The sequence below is a fragment of the Giraffa tippelskirchi genome, chromosome 4, assembly GCF_054371585.1.
Source record: "Giraffa tippelskirchi isolate mGirTip1 chromosome 4, T2T-mGirTip1v1.2.pri, whole genome shotgun sequence".
In the NCBI taxonomy this organism is placed as follows: Eukaryota; Metazoa; Chordata; class Mammalia; order Artiodactyla; family Giraffidae; genus Giraffa; species Giraffa tippelskirchi.
Window position 1 is genome coordinate 85,844,195 of NC_137278.1, and position 17,151 is coordinate 85,861,345.

Genomic DNA, 17,151 nt, shown 5'->3' on the forward strand with positions numbered 1-17,151 from the left:
GAGATAAGCTAAATAGTGCATGTAGCTCAATGTCTGGCACAGTAGATGTGCTCAGTAAAAATTAGCCATTATTACTGATTACTGTGGTTGTTCCTATTGAAGTTATTTAAGAATACATAACAGGGTCTTTCCTAGTGGTCCAGGAGTTAAGGATCCGCTCTGCAACGCACGGGACACGAGTTCATTCCCTGGTCCTGGAAGACTCCATACGCCACAGGCCAACTAAGCCCACACACCACAGCTACTGAGCCTTAGCTCTATAGTCCATGAGCTGCAACTACTGAAGCACATGTTCCCTAAAACCTGAGCTCGGCAACAAGAGAAGCCACAGCAATGAGAAGCCTGAACACCACAGCTCGAGAGTAGCGCCTGCTTGATGTAACTAGAGAAAGCCCATGCACAGCAATAAAGATCCAGCACAGTAATAAATAAATAACTTGGAAAAAAGAATATATAATGAAGAAATAGCACATGAATAATACTATTATCTATTATCTCACTGTCATCATGCAGTAAACAACACTTAAAACAGATGACACCATGGGTAACCCGAAATGGCCCAGTGGAGGAAGACCAGGGGCTCAAGTGTGACAAGCTAAAACACACCTTTGTTAATGGGGTCTATGGTTTGAATGAAAAGAAAAACAGGCATGCTATTGTCATCAATAACCCACTGTGAATTCTGAAGAAAAATGTGGAAAACAGTGCTTTAACAAAAATTCACTAAAATGAATGACCTAAATGGAAATGACCTAAATTGGGGTTGAGGTTACTCTCCAAAACCCAAACCACATTCATTTTTCATCGAGTGTTATTCACTGCGCTGTGATTTTAAGACAACTGATGCAAGTCATTTGAAAAGTTGCTAGGCTTTAAAAGGAAGCATATGACTACAGAGTTGCAGTATTTTGCATAAAATCACTTGGATTATGATAAAAGGGCACATTTAAAATTATTTATATCTTTAGTGAACCTATTTACGCTAATTCACTATCAGAAAAATAGTTTATAGTCAGTATAATGTCAAGTTACAGAAAAAAATAATCCAAAGACTAAAGATATAGGTAATTAAAATGACTGCTTAAACTTAAGTGACTGACAATAACCATATAAAACAATAAATTATGAGACATACACAGTATAGATTATATAATAATCTTAAGCAGGATAGAAAATGCTTATTTTTAAAGAAAATATAGTTAGGTACAAATTATAATATAGGATATGATCTAAATTATTTTATACACAGAAAAGCAGATTGGAAGAAAATAAATCTAAGTGTTACAATTACGGGGATTGGTATTGTCTATATTTTCCTGTATCTTCCAAAATTTCTACAATGAACAAGTGTTATTATTTCTATAATCAGAAAAGTCTTTCTTAAAAAATTATCATTTCTATGTGTTGCAAAAATCTGAAGGTAAAAAACATAATCTTCTCCAGGTTCTACGTCTAGACCCTTAGGTAAGAATTCTCTTCTCTGTTTATAAGAATTCTTTAGCAGAATAGTGTGAGAAGCAGTTCTTCAACCATCTACTCTTAATGTAAGCAGATGCCTCCTTTTAAAATGAATGGTATTTAGATTTCTGGATTTTTTTTGTAATTACTTTCTTTATGTTCTTCTCTGCCATTTGCTTAAATCAAAGAAGACATATTGATCAAGTTTGCACAAAGAAAAATTATAAGATGACTTAATATACTAGGAAGTAGTAGTCAGAATTAATTAAAAGATTGTACATCTGGGGTTTTCAGGAAATGCTTGATGGGTACTCATTGCCCCCACTCCCACACATACCAATTTATTGATTACCAAATATTTATCTGTCCTTTTTCAGGCACAAGCTTTAGAATGGAATGTTTACATGTGTAAATAAAGTCTTCAAAAATATGTGATGCTTAATTCAGATGAGATACATTTCTATGCCAGTGTGCCAATATTTAGATAATTTCTTCTTAAGTCAACTCTAAGATAGAAGAAATGATTAAGAATTTTAACTCTTTTGTCTTAAGAAATGAACAATAACGCCCTTTCCTTCCAATTTAGAATCTTAAATAGAAGCTATGAGGTTGAAATATTTATGAGGAAAGCTTGAGAATTCTTAGCTGATTACCTCATAGATTATGTATATAAAACTGCAGTTTGAAAACGTTGAACCCAACTGGCACTAACGTATGTAAGAAAATGCTACTCCAACACCACTAGAGGGTACTAAGAGATACATCAGTGTGAGAGGATATTTACTAACATATTCTAGATTTCTAGTTTGTCCCATTTTTTATACACATGATAAATGGTAACAATCAGTTTATCCTCAGAGATCCCGTTTATCTATTTGCTATCCCACCCTTCTAAATTCAAAAAGAAAAATTAACAACTTCAAAATACCTCTGCTTCCTCTTTACCACTCATCAAAAATTTTACCACATTATAATCAACAATACTAAATCTTAACTTTTCTCAACACACAAGAAAGTATGTGACTTGATAGAGGTGTTAGCTAATGCTTTTGGAGTGATCATAGTGCAATACATGAATGTATCAAACCAGCACATTGTATACCTTAAACTTATACAATGTTATATGTCAACCACATCTCAAAACACACACACACACAAACCCAAAATTGATCAACACCATTTTTAAGGTTAAAAAGGAATTATTGATACTCCTAAAACTTTCAAAAGGTGTTTCATACCACCTCTTCCTACACTTCCCTTCTTGGTCTGTTACACTTTCTTGATTATAAGTTACACAGAAAGGCAGTCCTGATGGTATTGTCTTAAAACTGCAAAAATTAAACTTCAGGCTTAGAAAAAAAGCTTCTGGCTTTCTCTGCATTTTGGGTGGCAAAGACGTTATGCTTTACATTTTTCTAAGAGGTCACTCACACAGAGGAGCCATGTTAGCCTGTTCCCACAGAAAGGATCAGTTCAGGTCAAAATATACATTTCTCCATATGTGCTGATGGCATCGACACAGACCCTGGGAATACGGTACAGCCTTGCACAGAAAGCACTAATGATTGGTCTCTGGGGCACTCAGGTTAATGATCATGTCTTCTCTTCTGAAGCATGTTTGGCTTCCCAGAGACAAGAGACTGTTCCCACTGGACTCTTGGAAGCGTCCCCCTTCATAATGCCCAACATATTTCCCCTGGGGTGCAGCACCGCCCTTACACACGCGGCCCCTGAAACAGCTTCACCTACATCAGGCCAAGGACTTTATTGTATCTTTCCCGGGAGTCCATTTAGAATTTAGAAAAAAGAGTCATGACCAAAAGCCAATGGAAAACCAAATGGTCTGTCTGTCCCAGAAAGAAGGCCAGAGATAGATTTAAGAGTCTGGTGTCTTTAAGAATTAAATGAAAAAGAAAGCTTTTGGCAAGATATGAAAATGAATACGCTGACCTTTTGCTATTTTCCTGCTCATGTGATTACTCAAAATAAATAAATAAACAGAGCTGGAAATATTAAAGCATGATGATTTTACATGCAACAAAGTTCATCTTCCATGAGCCTACATAGTTTATTGAGGCTGTCATGACACTGGTTAATATGCTTCAGGGACAAAGGTTTTTATAAAGGGGTCACTGATGAGTTCTGGAAAAGATCTGATGAGCAAAATAGTTTTTACAACGTTTGGGCCATGATGATTACAAAGCTTTACACAAAGCAGTCATGAAAGTCAGAATAATTTCTGGCTGGTCTGCAAGGGCCATGGAGAAAGTTTAGGAAGAGCTGGCAGAGGAAGGCATCAAATGTCAACTCATGGAAAGGTTTACAAAAATGCCCTGGCTTCCTAACTGCCCCACAAAGAGCATAAACTGTCCCACAACAATTGAAGCAGATGTTTCCACTTTGTAAATACTCGCCAGAGAAATAAAGGTTTGATTTTCCAACCTATCCTTGAGCTACTAAGACACTATGCTAAATCAAGAATTTATATGCTGAAATGTATCATTTTTTTGGAAACAGTGTGCCAATAATATCGCAAGCCACCAACTCAGCTGCTCAGAGTGGAAAATATCACCCTTATTCCCTCCAAATATGTGGCTCCCTTTATAATTACTGCAAGTCAAAGTGAGTCTGACGAAATCTACAAAGGCTACTTCCAATTTCACTATCATAAAGATATCATTGCTGAGCAATGTGAGGCTGATTTTGGTTATTTTAGACACCTACTTATTATTCTATTCCTTTCTTCAATTCATGGAAGAAACTAAGAGCGACCAACATCTACCTCCTTTGTGTTCCAAGAAAAAACAAGAAACAAAAAACTCGGACTAATGTTCCAGAGAGAATCAATCAGATTGCTCCTTCAATCTACATATCTGGCTCTCTTATCAAAATCAATGGGAACATTTATATTTTGACTTCAGTTAAATTTGATACAAAACATTCCTTTTGTTCTAGGGTAGATTACAGATCATCATATAGCTCCAAAACTGCAAATTATTTAAATTCAAAAACTGTTTAAAATGTTTTCCCCATGGATTGGTTCAGAAAGATTCTTTTACTATAGGAAGTCAGAGCACCTATAAATGCTACATGAAAATGAAATTTCAATGTCACTTGTTTCCTGGAAGGAAATATCTGTGCTTCAAACATGTGACAGCAGATGTTAGCCCTGTATCTCTGCCAATCTCAAATTAAGCTGTCTTTTAACAACTTCATATAGCACAACTACTTTCATTTTTTTCAATCAGTTCCACAGTTCAGTTGAAGCTGAATAACTGCAATTTATTATTCCTCACAGGGCTGCATTTAAATGATCAAACTGCATTTATCTAGCCAAACCTCTACAAAGCTAAACTGCAAGAAGTCTGTCTGTTAAGTCAGCCATTGTTAAAAAGGCACAAAATGACAGTGTGTCTTCCCAATGGAAAATGGAAATAGAGTACTTGAAAGAACTAGCACATTGACAGACTGCAATTTTCTTTTTTAATGCAGATATAAACAATGAGAAGACTTGCTAGCTAAGATGGTGCATTGTATATGTGTATGCTTGGCATAGTAGCCATTCTTGTGCTGTGGTTTGTCGCTCAGTCGTGTCTGACTCTTTGCGACCCTATGGACTGCAGTCCACCAGGCTCCTCTGTCCATGGGCTTTTTCCAGGCAAGAATACTGGAGTGGGTTGCCATGCCCTCCTCCAGGGTATCCTCCCCAACCCAGGGATTGAATCCAGGTCTCCCTCATTGCAGGTGGATTCTTTACCATCTGAGCCACCAGAGAAGCCCAGTCTTTCATAGATGGGTTTAATGAAATAAGTAGACATAGCTGTGACTTCAGAACAGAGAAAAACAATTTTAGCCACAGCCATTAAAAACAAACCAAAAAAAATCACTAGCATTTCACTCTATCACTAGAAATACAGGATTTGGCCAGAAAATTCATTTGAGTCAACCCACTACTTAGAGTAGCTAACATTTCTATATCACTCTGTTCACCATTTACAGTAAAACCAAAGAGCAGTTGCTCTGCATTCACGTGGGAAGGCCATGACTCTGGTGCAGCTGCACCTTGAGGGTATCGCTGAAGTAAGTGAGAACACACTGCTGGGTCTGTGATGTGACTCTGCACTACTTAGTCAACTGCACTTCACTGCAGGACAGGGGAGTGGCTTAAAAACACTTTCCTGTCTGCTGTACCAATTTAAGTGTGTAAGAGAAAGTGCATCCACAATTTTGAGAAAATAGGTCAAAGCTTTGGTTTTTTAAAACATATAAAAACTGTATGTACTTAACAGTGCACTACGTGACATTTTAATATCTATACATTGTGAAATGATCACCATGATCCAACTAATTAATACATCTAACCAAGCATGTTTCTGTTTGAAATGATGCAATGTCATGTTTCTTAAGAGGCAAAACTCAGAGAGAGGCTGCACACTCCTCTATTAGCTTCTCCTATATACACTGCCACTCCAGTACTCTTGCCTGGAAAATTCCATGGACGGAGGAGCCTGGTAGGCTGCAGTCCATGGGGTCGCTAAGAGTCGGACACGACTGAGCGACTTCACTTTCACTTTTCCCTTCCATGCACTGGAGAAGAAAATGGCAACCTACTCCAGTGTTCTTGCCTGGAGAATCCCAGGGATGGCGGAGCCTGGTGGGCTGCCGTCTATGGGGTCGCACAGAGTCGGACACGACTGAAGCAACTTAGCAGCATATACACTGCCAACCTCATCCTGCAATGGTATCATGAACTTATGCTATTATGACGCACCTTAGTGATACTTTGATTACAAAAATATTTTTCCACATCAGAATATGTGGAATACACAAAAAATTCCACAATGAAACAACATCCAAACCCCTCAGACCCCACTCCCAAAATAACCACTGCTGATCTGGTATATTTTCTCACTGTATGTCTTTTTTTATATAATTGGTTTAATACTCTATATCCTTCATTTTTACATACTTCATCTTGTATTTCACTGGAGAAGGCAATGGCACCCCACTCCAGTACTCTTGCCTGGAAAATCCCATGGACGGAGGAGCCTGGTAGGCTGCAGTCCATGGGGTCGCTAAGAGTCGGACACGACTGAGCGACTTCACTTCCACTTTTCCCTTTCATGCACTGGAGAAGGAAATGGCAACCCACTCCAGTGTTCTTGCCTGGAGAATCCCAGGGACGGCGGAGACTGGTGGGCTGCCATCTATGGGGTCGCACAGAGTCGGACACGACTGAAGCGACTTAGCAGCAGCAGCAGCAGCAGCATCTTGTATTTAGCGATATCTTGTGACCATTTTCTGGTATGTTTTTTAAAATTCTTCAAAAATACTGTAGTAATTGGTAGTAGCACAATGTTTCAATGTAGATATAATTGTCTATTTCCCTATAGTTAAATATTTAGGTTTTTCTATTTTTTCTCTATTATACACAGTGCTGTGGTAAGTGTCCATTTATACAAACCATTACAACAGTGTTGGGGGGACATTATTTCCTTATACTAGTTATCTTAATGTGGGATTACTGAGTTAAAAGTCTTGAACATTTTTAAAGTTCTTGATACATATTGCCAGTTTGTGCTTTCCAGAAAGGTTGAACTACTTTACATTCCTTTCTGAAATGTGTGAGAGCCTTGACTTCACTATAGTAAAAATGAAATATTACACTGATAAGAATAAAGAATTCTCACTTTAATTTGCAATTCTCTGACTACTAGTAAAGTTGAAATTTCCTATTACATACATGTTTCTTGGTATGTTACCTATGAATTATCTGGTGATATTAATTTCGTTTTTCTATTAGTATTTTTATTGCTGATTTATAAGACCTCATTATACATTAAGGATATTAACTTTTAAGCTGTTGGTTATAAATTATAATAAATCTTTATAATTTCCCATTAATGGCTGAAATAACATGTTTATTAAACAGAATTTTGAAAATATGTAAAAATACATTGAAGAGCAGAAAGCTTATCCATGATCCTATTAACTGAGGATGGTTAAACACTTCGATGAACTTTCTTTTTCTGTGTTTATAAACTTTTAAAAAATAAAATTGGAATCAATGTGTTCTGTATTTCTTAATATTATCCTATAAGCATCTCCTCATGACATTACTTTTAAAACATTAACAGCTGTGTGATATTCCACTGCATATGTGCCATAACTTATTTAAACATATTCCTCCTTCAAAAAATATTTAGATTATTTCCAAATATTTGCTCTTATGACTAACTCTGGCATGAGCGATCTTATACATGTGATACAATTTTGACCTTACATTTAAAATGTTCACATCCCTGACTCTGCAATATCAATACTGCACCTACCTGTTACTTGAGTAGGTGCAATGACTTGGCTGGCGCTTGATGTTGAAGCTTCAGGAGCTACTTCTACAGGCATAGGAGGTGATGTTTTTTCAATCACTACTATACGAGGAGGGAGAGAATAAAATGAAAATTAAAGCCTGTTATATGCATTGAGATCCCATTTCAAAATGTAAGCAAAATTTAGTCTAACAACATACCACAGTTAATTCTTGGATGTTAAGAACAGCTATAGGTCCCTAAAGGTCATGATATTAATCCATAGCCCTGCTTTCCACATTTAGCGACAATATCTGAGAGCAATTCAGAAGTCAATAAAAATGACCCTTCATCAAATGATGAACCCTCAATAATGTTCTAATAATATATACTACTCCTGACCACAGAAAATAGTGAAAAAAAAATTATCATTATAACACTTATAATACAGTAGTCTCCCTTTATCCATGGAGGATATGTTCTAAGACCCCCCAATGGATGTCTGAAACTGCAGATAGTATCAAATCCTATATATACTGTGTTTTTCCTATACTAATGGGCAGGAAGCATATAGAACATGGATACTGGACAAAAGGATGATTCACGTCCTGGGCAGGATGGAACAGGCCGGCGCGAGATTTCATCATGCTACTCAGAACAATGCACAATTTAAAACGTATGAATTGTTTACTTCTGGAATTTTCCATTTAATATTTTTGGGCTGTATCTGACCACAGAAAGTAAAACCACAGATAAAGAAGGATCGACTGTACCATACTTACACTAATACTATATGAGGATATTAATATACATAAGTGTATTTCACATTTCACTTGACTTAGGAATTCTCATGACTAAAACTTTAAAACCAGAGACACACAACGATCCTCATCTTACTCTTTTATTCAGAGTACTCTTACAAACAGCACAAATCAACACAGGCTACCTGGAAACTGTGGAGGCAGATGAATGGTTGAAATGCCTGGAGAGATCTGGGGTTGACCAGGCTTAAGTTTGGTTTTCTCTTGATCGAATGAAGCTATTTCCTAGATGGTTGTATTAAAATGGGGGGAAAAAAAGAGAACTGAGAGTAGGAATTTTTAGTTTCTACATATTACTATTTTTATTTCATTAATTCTACTCTTAGAAAGGCAACAAATATCACAGGATACTACACAACTTGTGCAACTGTGTAAAAAAAATTTTTTTTAACATACTATTGATGTGCTACTATACTGAGCCCTTGAGTTTTCCTAGCAGTGCTGACCCATGCTCACACCCTCACCCATTTCCCAGAGGCCCAAAGCAAAAGGTCTCTTAGACATTTTAAACAAACGCCTTGGCTCAGAGGCCCATGTTTGGTCTGGAACAAGGCAAAACTAATCCCAGAGAAGAACTAAAATAAGCTGTCAACTCATTCACATGTGGCTTCTGCCCAAATAAAATGACCAGCCACATCCTTCAGATTAAAAATGGATACAGGTGTGTCATAAGAAAGAATACATGAGACACTAAATATGGTAAGTCTGCCAGTTACTTTCCATCTCCACCTCTCAGAATGCTGGTAGTCAAACAGCAACAGAAAAATAGGGACTTGGAGGAGACCAGGGATTTCCCCACACATCCTTTTGCCCACTCTTATCTCCTGAACCACAGACTCACACCCAGGACTCAGTTTCCAGTTACAGCTCCTTTCAGGACTCCTGCAGACTGAACCATCAGGCTAGGTAAAGGTCTGTGACCTCGCCCACATCAGTGTGGGGCCAGAGCACTCACGTCACCACTCCTATAAAAGTATTCATCAGGTTATTCTACACACTCCCTCCCCCTCACTTTAATCACCATCATCTTCCAGAAAACGCACTCCCCTGGCCTCTCCCTTTTCTTCAGTTCAGTTCAGTTGCTCAGTCATTTCCGACTCTTTGTGACCCCATGAACTGCAGCACACCAGGCCTCCCTGTCCATCACCAAATCCCAGAGTTTATACAAACTCCTGTCCATTGAGTCGGTGATGCCATCCAACTATCTCATCTTCTGTCGGCCCCTTCTCCTCCCGCCTTCAATCTTTCCCAGCATCAGGGTCTTTTCAAATAAGTCAGTTCTTCACATCAGGTGGCCAAAGTATTGGAGTTTCAGCTTCAACATCAGTCCTTCCAATGAACATTCAAGACTGATTTCCTTTAGGATGAACTGGTTGGATCTTCTTGCTGTCCAAGGGACTCTTAAGAGTCTTCTCCAACACCACAGTTTAAAAGCATCAATTCTTCGGCGCTCAGCTTTCTTTATAGTCCAACTCTCACATCCATACATGACTACTGGAAAAACCATAGCCTTGACTAGATGGACCTTTGTTGGCAAAGTAATATCTCTGCTTTTTAATATGCTGTCTAGGTTGGTCATAACTTTTATTTCAAGGAGTAAATGTCTTTTTATTTCATGGCTGCAGTAACCATCTGCAGTGATTTTGGAGCCCAGAAAAATAAAGTCTGTCACTGTTTCCACTGTTTCCCATCTATTTCCCATGAAGTGATGGGTCCGGATGCCATGATCTTTGTTTTCTGAATGTTGAGCTTTAAGCCAACTTTTTCACTCTCCTCTTTCACTTTCATCAACAGGCCCTTTAGTTCTTCTTCACTTTCTGCCATAAGGGTGGTGTCATCTGCATATCTGAGGTTACTGATATTTCTCCCGGCAATCTTGATTCCAGCTTGTGCTTCTTCCAGCCCAGCATTTCTCATAATGTACTCTGTATATAAATTAAATAAGCACGGTGACAATATATAGCCTTGACATACTCCTTTTCCTATTTGGAACCAGTCTCTTGTTCCATGTCTAGTTCTAACTTTTATTGGGTTGGCCAAAAAGTTCACTCAAATTTTTCCGTAAGATGTTAAAGAAAAACCTTCTCTCCTAGCTTTCTTTATTTATCACCTTTTCTGCTCTTAATAAAATATATATCCTGCATGAGTACCTCAAAGACTCAATTTCGAAGGCATGAGTGCTTGCGGGGTAACTCCATTTAGATATTCTACAAATCCCTCAAACCCATCCCTTCATGAAAACATCCGGGCTCTGATTCCAACTTCTTCATCTCTGTGAACGCCACAGTCATTGATCCGTCCAGGTTTAAAGTCACTTTTCATTCCTCATTCCAAGCCTTGCCTATTTCCACTATTCCTTACATTGGCTCATCTTTTTCCACCTCCGCAGCCCTCTACTACCTTCATCTGCATTCACTCTCATTTTCAGTTCACTGTAGTCATCTAATCAGCCTCTCAAGCCCCTCTTCCCCCATCTCAGTTAATCCCATTGTGTTGCATCTTCTAGAAACACAGAGCACTTACTACTTTCCCCCTCATATTTCCCCCTCTTCTTAAGAATATAGACTAGCTTTCCTATTACCCATTGAAAGGTGACCCCAATCAGGCTCATCTTCACCCCATCCCCTGCAGCCCAAGGTCAATGCTACCAAGAGTGGACCATAAGCAGGTGTCAATCAACTCCTGCAGCTTACAGACAGGACTCCAGACTTGTGCCCTCCCTCCCCCATTACCCAGGAGCACGGGGCAGTCGACTTCCTACTTCCTGATCCATGCCACTTCCCCACTTGACAAGTGGGTCCAGCTGAGGAGGACAGTATTTCCTCACTGATTACAACTGTACTTTGGTATTCCGAGCCTTCCGAAGCACCTCCCATGTTCTCTGAGTCTTTCCTGCTCCCCTAAAGGACCTCATGCTGTCCCCGCCCTCCACTGCACCTTTGTGCACATAATTTCTCATCAGTGGATCACCCTGCTTTCTCTTCTTTGAGCGTTAAGAGCATGAGATCTCCACAAAAAGTCAAGACCACAAAGTCCATGGCTGCATTTTCCCCACTGCCTCCTCTCCAAACGTACACAAGAAAATTTTCAGGCCCTCTTTCAGAGTCTTTCTGAAAGTTTCACAAGCTCAATCATAAACAGAGGAGAAGAAAATCACATAAGATGAGGTTGTCAGGGAGCTGGCTAGACCACTTATGTGCTAAAGGCTTCCTCCCACTTATAAACCAGAACTAAATTCAAAATCAACAAAACTGCAAACTACCGTACGTCATTGATCTTTAGAGATGCTCTCCAAGAGCACCAAATTATCCATGTAAAATATGCAAATCTCTTGTACTTCTTTTGGGGGTCAGTATAAAAACATTTTTCCTTACTGGATGCTGTCACTCTAAAATCATTCCTTTTTTTCTGGATTCTGTCAGCACTTTTAACGTTTGTGTTATTCTATCCTCATAAACTAAAGATTTTTAAAACTATTTATAATATTTTACACAGGTCTATGTCCCCATCTAAATCCTAGTACTGCATTCTTGTGAGCTGAATGAACACTACACAAATGTATAAACATACAATAACTACCTAATTTTCATGTTACCAATAAATCTTCAGACAAGGAACAATATTATATAAACAGGACAGAGCTTCAGCAAATGCCAATATTTTCTACTAATAAATCTCACAATTCAGTGTCCCATTTCATGGCCCCCAAAAATGAAAGATTAAAATTTCTCTAAAATTTTAAGGAAGCAATATCCCAGCACTTGATTATAAATTTCAAGGGTAAGTTCTGCTCATACTCCAATTTAAGTCAAATGTGCATATCAAATTTTAGTTGAAGTAAGAAGTACATCACTCAGTACATATGAACTCAGAATACACAATTACATAAACATGTTAGAACCTTTCTTTCCATTGATGTTCCAGGCCATATACTAACTCTCTGAATTCACTTAAGTCTCTGATTCCCAACAGGCCCATCATTTTCATCTCCCCTGATTTAAGTTCCAAGAGAACAAGGAGAATTGTCTGATTTGGTCTCTATTGTTTCCCTAATATTCAGCATAGTGCCAGTCATATAGCAGGTGCTCAATAAATGTTTATTGAATGAGTGACTGTTATTCAATATATTTCCTTAAGTCAAATAATGTATAATAAACATTTTACTATATTTAAGTCTTAAAAAAATCACACATAATCCAGAAGAAAATCATTATGAAGGTAACAAAACACGACTTGCAAACAATGAATAAATTACCTTCTCAGGAGGTACAGTTGCCACTAAAACCAAAAGAGAAAGAAGGACATTAGTACAACTCAAGACAGTCTACTACATAATACTTCAATTTTTAAAAAGCAACAAAAGTTCAATCTCCAAAATGATTAAGAATCAAACTAAGTCAAGTGCAGAATTATAATCAACTACCATTTTGGAGCATTTTATACATGACTGACAAGGGAAAACTGTATGTCATTCTTCAGTTGAAGGAGATCAGGTAGTAGATGGGATGCAGTTTTTTCCAACTCACTAACTATTAAAGTTATAGGAGGCAACACTTCCTGATACATTGTCTCATGCCTACTCACAATTTTGTAGCACTTCCCATGCCTTAGAAAAGGAACATTTTCATTACAGTTATCCTTAACATAATAAACAATGTTTGAAATGCTTTCTGATATCAATGTTAAAAAAAAAAAAAGCCCCTGTTTCAATAAGAGACCTAAGAAAGGGTGCTGCATTCTTGGTGCACACTGATCCTTAATGAAGCCCTGTGAGCATTTTCAGAAAGATATTCTAACAAGATTACAAAAAAAATAAATAAATAAAATCACAAGCCAGCAAGATTCAATGAGCAATTAGCATCACTATGTTGAACAAATCACAGATTGCACAATCACCAACATTATTACAGCGTGGTGGCAGTAGTGACTATGCCTTTCCATTTTGAAACACTTCAATAATCAGTTGTATAATTAGTCCTCAAATCTTAGATCAATAATCACAGGGATTCTGCTCATGAGTCAACATCTCCAAAAACATTAGTATAAGATATGGTAGATGCATTACTCCTAGAAAGCAATCAGTGCAGCAGATTGCTGCCACTGCTGCAATATTCTTGTGGTTAGAAAAAGTCAACAAACCTTCTATCCTGTCTAACCCACCACCAAGAAACTCTTGAGGCAGAATCTGGACCACAGCCCGTTTTCTCCTGCTTATGAAGAGGAGGAGGAGTTGCAAACACCTGGCCAACTGTACAGGAACAGACTGGCCAACACTGTCAATCTTAGGTGAGGTCCTACCTCATCTGCCTAACCAAGGAGAAGTGCAGCAAGTGAAAGAGCAGACTTAACTAGGCTAGAATACATGAAGGTTCAGAGCCGTGAAAAGAGACCTCTCTTTCTTGCCACGCTCTCGATGCCTCATCTAACTTGAGCACCTTCTCTCCTCACAAAATCCATAAATGCACACCCTGAATTCCCATCCAAGATTCAAGTGTGAAAGACCAACAGAAGCTTTATTAAAGCCAATACCTATCTCACACAAAGTTAAGATTTTTGTTCATCCTATCTGGGGTGAGCACTTCTGTGGTGAAAAAGATATTCAAAGTATTGGACATGCTGGCTTCTATTAAGAGACAAAGATAGATGATCCTTCTTTCTGAAACAGAACCAATTGTCTCTAGCCTTCCTTTGGAGTAGAAGGCCTTAATAACCTCCTGGGAAAAATGTGTTCCTTGGTTCTATTACATGCTCTTCGTATGACATTTGCAATTCAGTTGCTCAACGTCTCCAGTTTTCAAAATGCAAATCAAAGGACTTCACTAGGTGAACTCTGCAAAATCCCTTTCATGGACCCTATCTTCCTTCATTTTGCTGCCCATTATCCCTGACTGCCTGTGAAACTATTTCACGGAAGCTCAGTTGATGCTTCAAGCCTGCGGATTCCACTTTTTAAAGTAAACACATACTTATTAAACAGCTCTCTAGATACAGAAGTGAATTCTGGCTATTCCCTGAAAAATCTAAACAACTATCCAGGAGTAAACACCAAGAAAAAGTAGCTCTCACACATAAGACAATGTCATTAGATTATCATGGAATACTGTCACAACTGTTCTGGAGCAGTTGTTCTCAATCGGGGTAATTCTTCCCCCAGGGGACATTTAGTGATATTTGGACATCTTTTTGGTTGTAACAACCAGGAGGGGGAGGGTGCTACTGGCACTAGAGGTTAGAGGTCAGGGATGTTGCTAAATATCCTATAATGCACAGAGCAGCCCCTCATATAAAAGAATTATCCACCTCAAATTGTCAATAGTGCTGAGGCTGAAAGCCCCTATTGTAGAAGTTATATACAGGGAAACCAAAGACACACAAGACAGATGGCTAGCTCCACGATCCATTTCCACTCTCACCTTCTGGCTCCACTGCTCCTGGCCCCTGTTCCCGGGAGAAGGTCAGGGCCTCCAGTGGTTCTTCCTTGGCTGGGAGAGGTGGAGGATGAGTACTTTTAGCAACAGGTTGAGTGTTCTTTGGCTTGACAAATACAGGTCCTTTACCTACATGGTGATGGATTGGCCTGCGTCTATGAACGCCAGAAACCGTATAACCCATTCCACCAGGACAGATTTCCTTAAAAGCAGCTAGATTTGGGATGGGAAAATATTCCTTTTAAAAATCTAAAAGTGCAAACTTATACAGAGGAAAACAGCATGATGAATATTGCTTAATAAACCATCACTAATTTATAGTTACATTTAAAAACTTAAAGAACAGATGCAAAATGCTCGAATTTCTCTCAAACTTGCATATTTACAGGAAAAAACTCAATTCTTCTAGAAAACATTTCTCCATCTGTTAATTCCTTATCTTACACAATCAGAATCTTATATATAGAGAGAGCACATATTGTATATATCAAATTATATATATCAGCAACAAATTAAGAGATAGTATACATATATTTTGTATTTAATATTCTCTATCACACTATGTATTACACACATAAAATATATGTAATACATGAGATTTTTAGGTACAGAACATACCATACAGATTATATATATATCTCAGAAGAGGGTAAAACATCAGTAAAAATCAGACTTTTCACTCTTGCTTTGGTCTAATTCGTTAACTATTAACCAGGAACTCGGTAACATCTAAATTAAATGACTAGCAAGAAGGTTAAAAAAGAAAAAGCAATCACTATTGAGGGAAATGAGGTGTTGAAATCATCCTAATTTGATTCCCGTTGAAGAAACGAAAGATGAAGAAACCAGGATGGGAAGTATCAGCTGATATGCAGAGGTTGGTTAAGAAGGATTGAAAAGGGCAAGTAGTTTCAAAGAAATAGTCTCAGGATGGTGAAAAGAAGCCAGTCGAAGACACATGCTAAAGAGATGACAGGTAGAAATAAAGGGAAAAGGACACACCAAGTTAGAAGGCAGTTATTTTCAAGGGGAAGGGTGACAAGTGAGCAAAAGCCAGACCACAACCAACTGGTCAAATTATCGTGAGGACAAGGAGATATTCTCTATCTTGTAACTGCTATTCCTGCCAGGAAAGTGGTTTTGTACACTTAAAAAATATCAGCCAGGCACATGTGATTTCCTAACCTTCATTGCATAATCACCAGGAATAAGTCAAGGGGGAAGACAAGGGAGGCAAGGCGATGTGTGGCCTGAGGAGGAAAAATCCACCTAATCTCTTTGGTGTTGGTATTGGAGGCAAGTTACCAAATGCAGACAGCAAGGGGCTTACAGTCAACTCCTTTATTTCTACCTTTAAAACTGAAAGTAAAATAAGTTACTTTTCACTTCCACTGAACAAGAGATCTCCTATTGAATGTTCTGGACCCAAAATTAGTTCTCAGTAAAAATAAAACTCTAAAATATTCCTTAAAGCATGCTAAAATACTGTTTTTCTAAGGATCACACATTAAATGGTAGAACCTCATTTTTACATCCAACTATGAAATACAATTTTCATGTGAAAGACAGAAGTTTCTAGAAAAAGTTTTTCTATCAAATACTTGAGGTATATGAAAGAACTAAACATTACTTTTATGCAAATCATCTTATAATAAGAAATTGGTTAAGTGTCCAAATTTTATCTTTAATATTATTTTCAAAATTAGTGACTCTACTTTATGGGAAAATCTTCCTGTGTTACATTCACTTTCTTGATTTATGCTTCACGTAAGGGCTACAAAAGCTATCAAAATGGAACTTAAAGAGAAATGGGTCTATGAATTATCAAGATCATTAATTTCATTGATTATTACTTTTTAATACTGAGCAGATCAGACTCCTCAGGAGGCTACTAAGGCCTTCCAGAGATGTCTCAAGTCATGCAGTATACCAAAACATCATCAACATTACACTATCTCTGCCTCACCAGTTCCTTCTGATCCCAGGCAACAACCAAAGTGGCTTGTGATCATTCCATTTATATTTAAACCTTGTCTGCAACAGTGCAAGTTATAGGCGTAAGATATTAAATGTCTCTGTGAGAGTGAACGCACTTTCCTAGATGGGAACCACCTTATCAAACAAGAAATCAGGTAG

The 17,151-nt window shown here is 37.9% G+C and overlaps 1 protein-coding gene across 37 annotated transcripts in view; it reads right to left on the reverse strand.

Moving 5' to 3' along the window:
* Positions 1 to 17,151, reverse strand: part of LTBP1 (latent transforming growth factor beta binding protein 1) — a 453,402-nt gene that overhangs the window by 145,919 nt on the left and 290,332 nt on the right. For 14 of the 37 annotated variants that reach the window (XM_081590233.1, XM_081590230.1, XM_081590232.1 and 11 more), the window contains 4 exons: positions 15,001 to 15,228; positions 12,843 to 12,865; positions 8,713 to 8,812; positions 7,791 to 7,889 (listed from right to left, as the gene is read on the reverse strand). In XM_081590233.1, coding sequence (XP_081446359.1) covers positions 7,791 to 7,889; positions 8,713 to 8,812; positions 12,843 to 12,865; positions 15,001 to 15,228 — 450 coding nt within the window. The remainder of the gene's footprint in view (positions 1 to 7,790; positions 7,890 to 8,712; positions 8,813 to 12,842; positions 12,866 to 15,000; positions 15,229 to 17,151) is intronic. The other 23 variants (XM_081590238.1, XM_081590235.1, XM_081590237.1 and 20 more) reach the window with 5 other exon arrangements.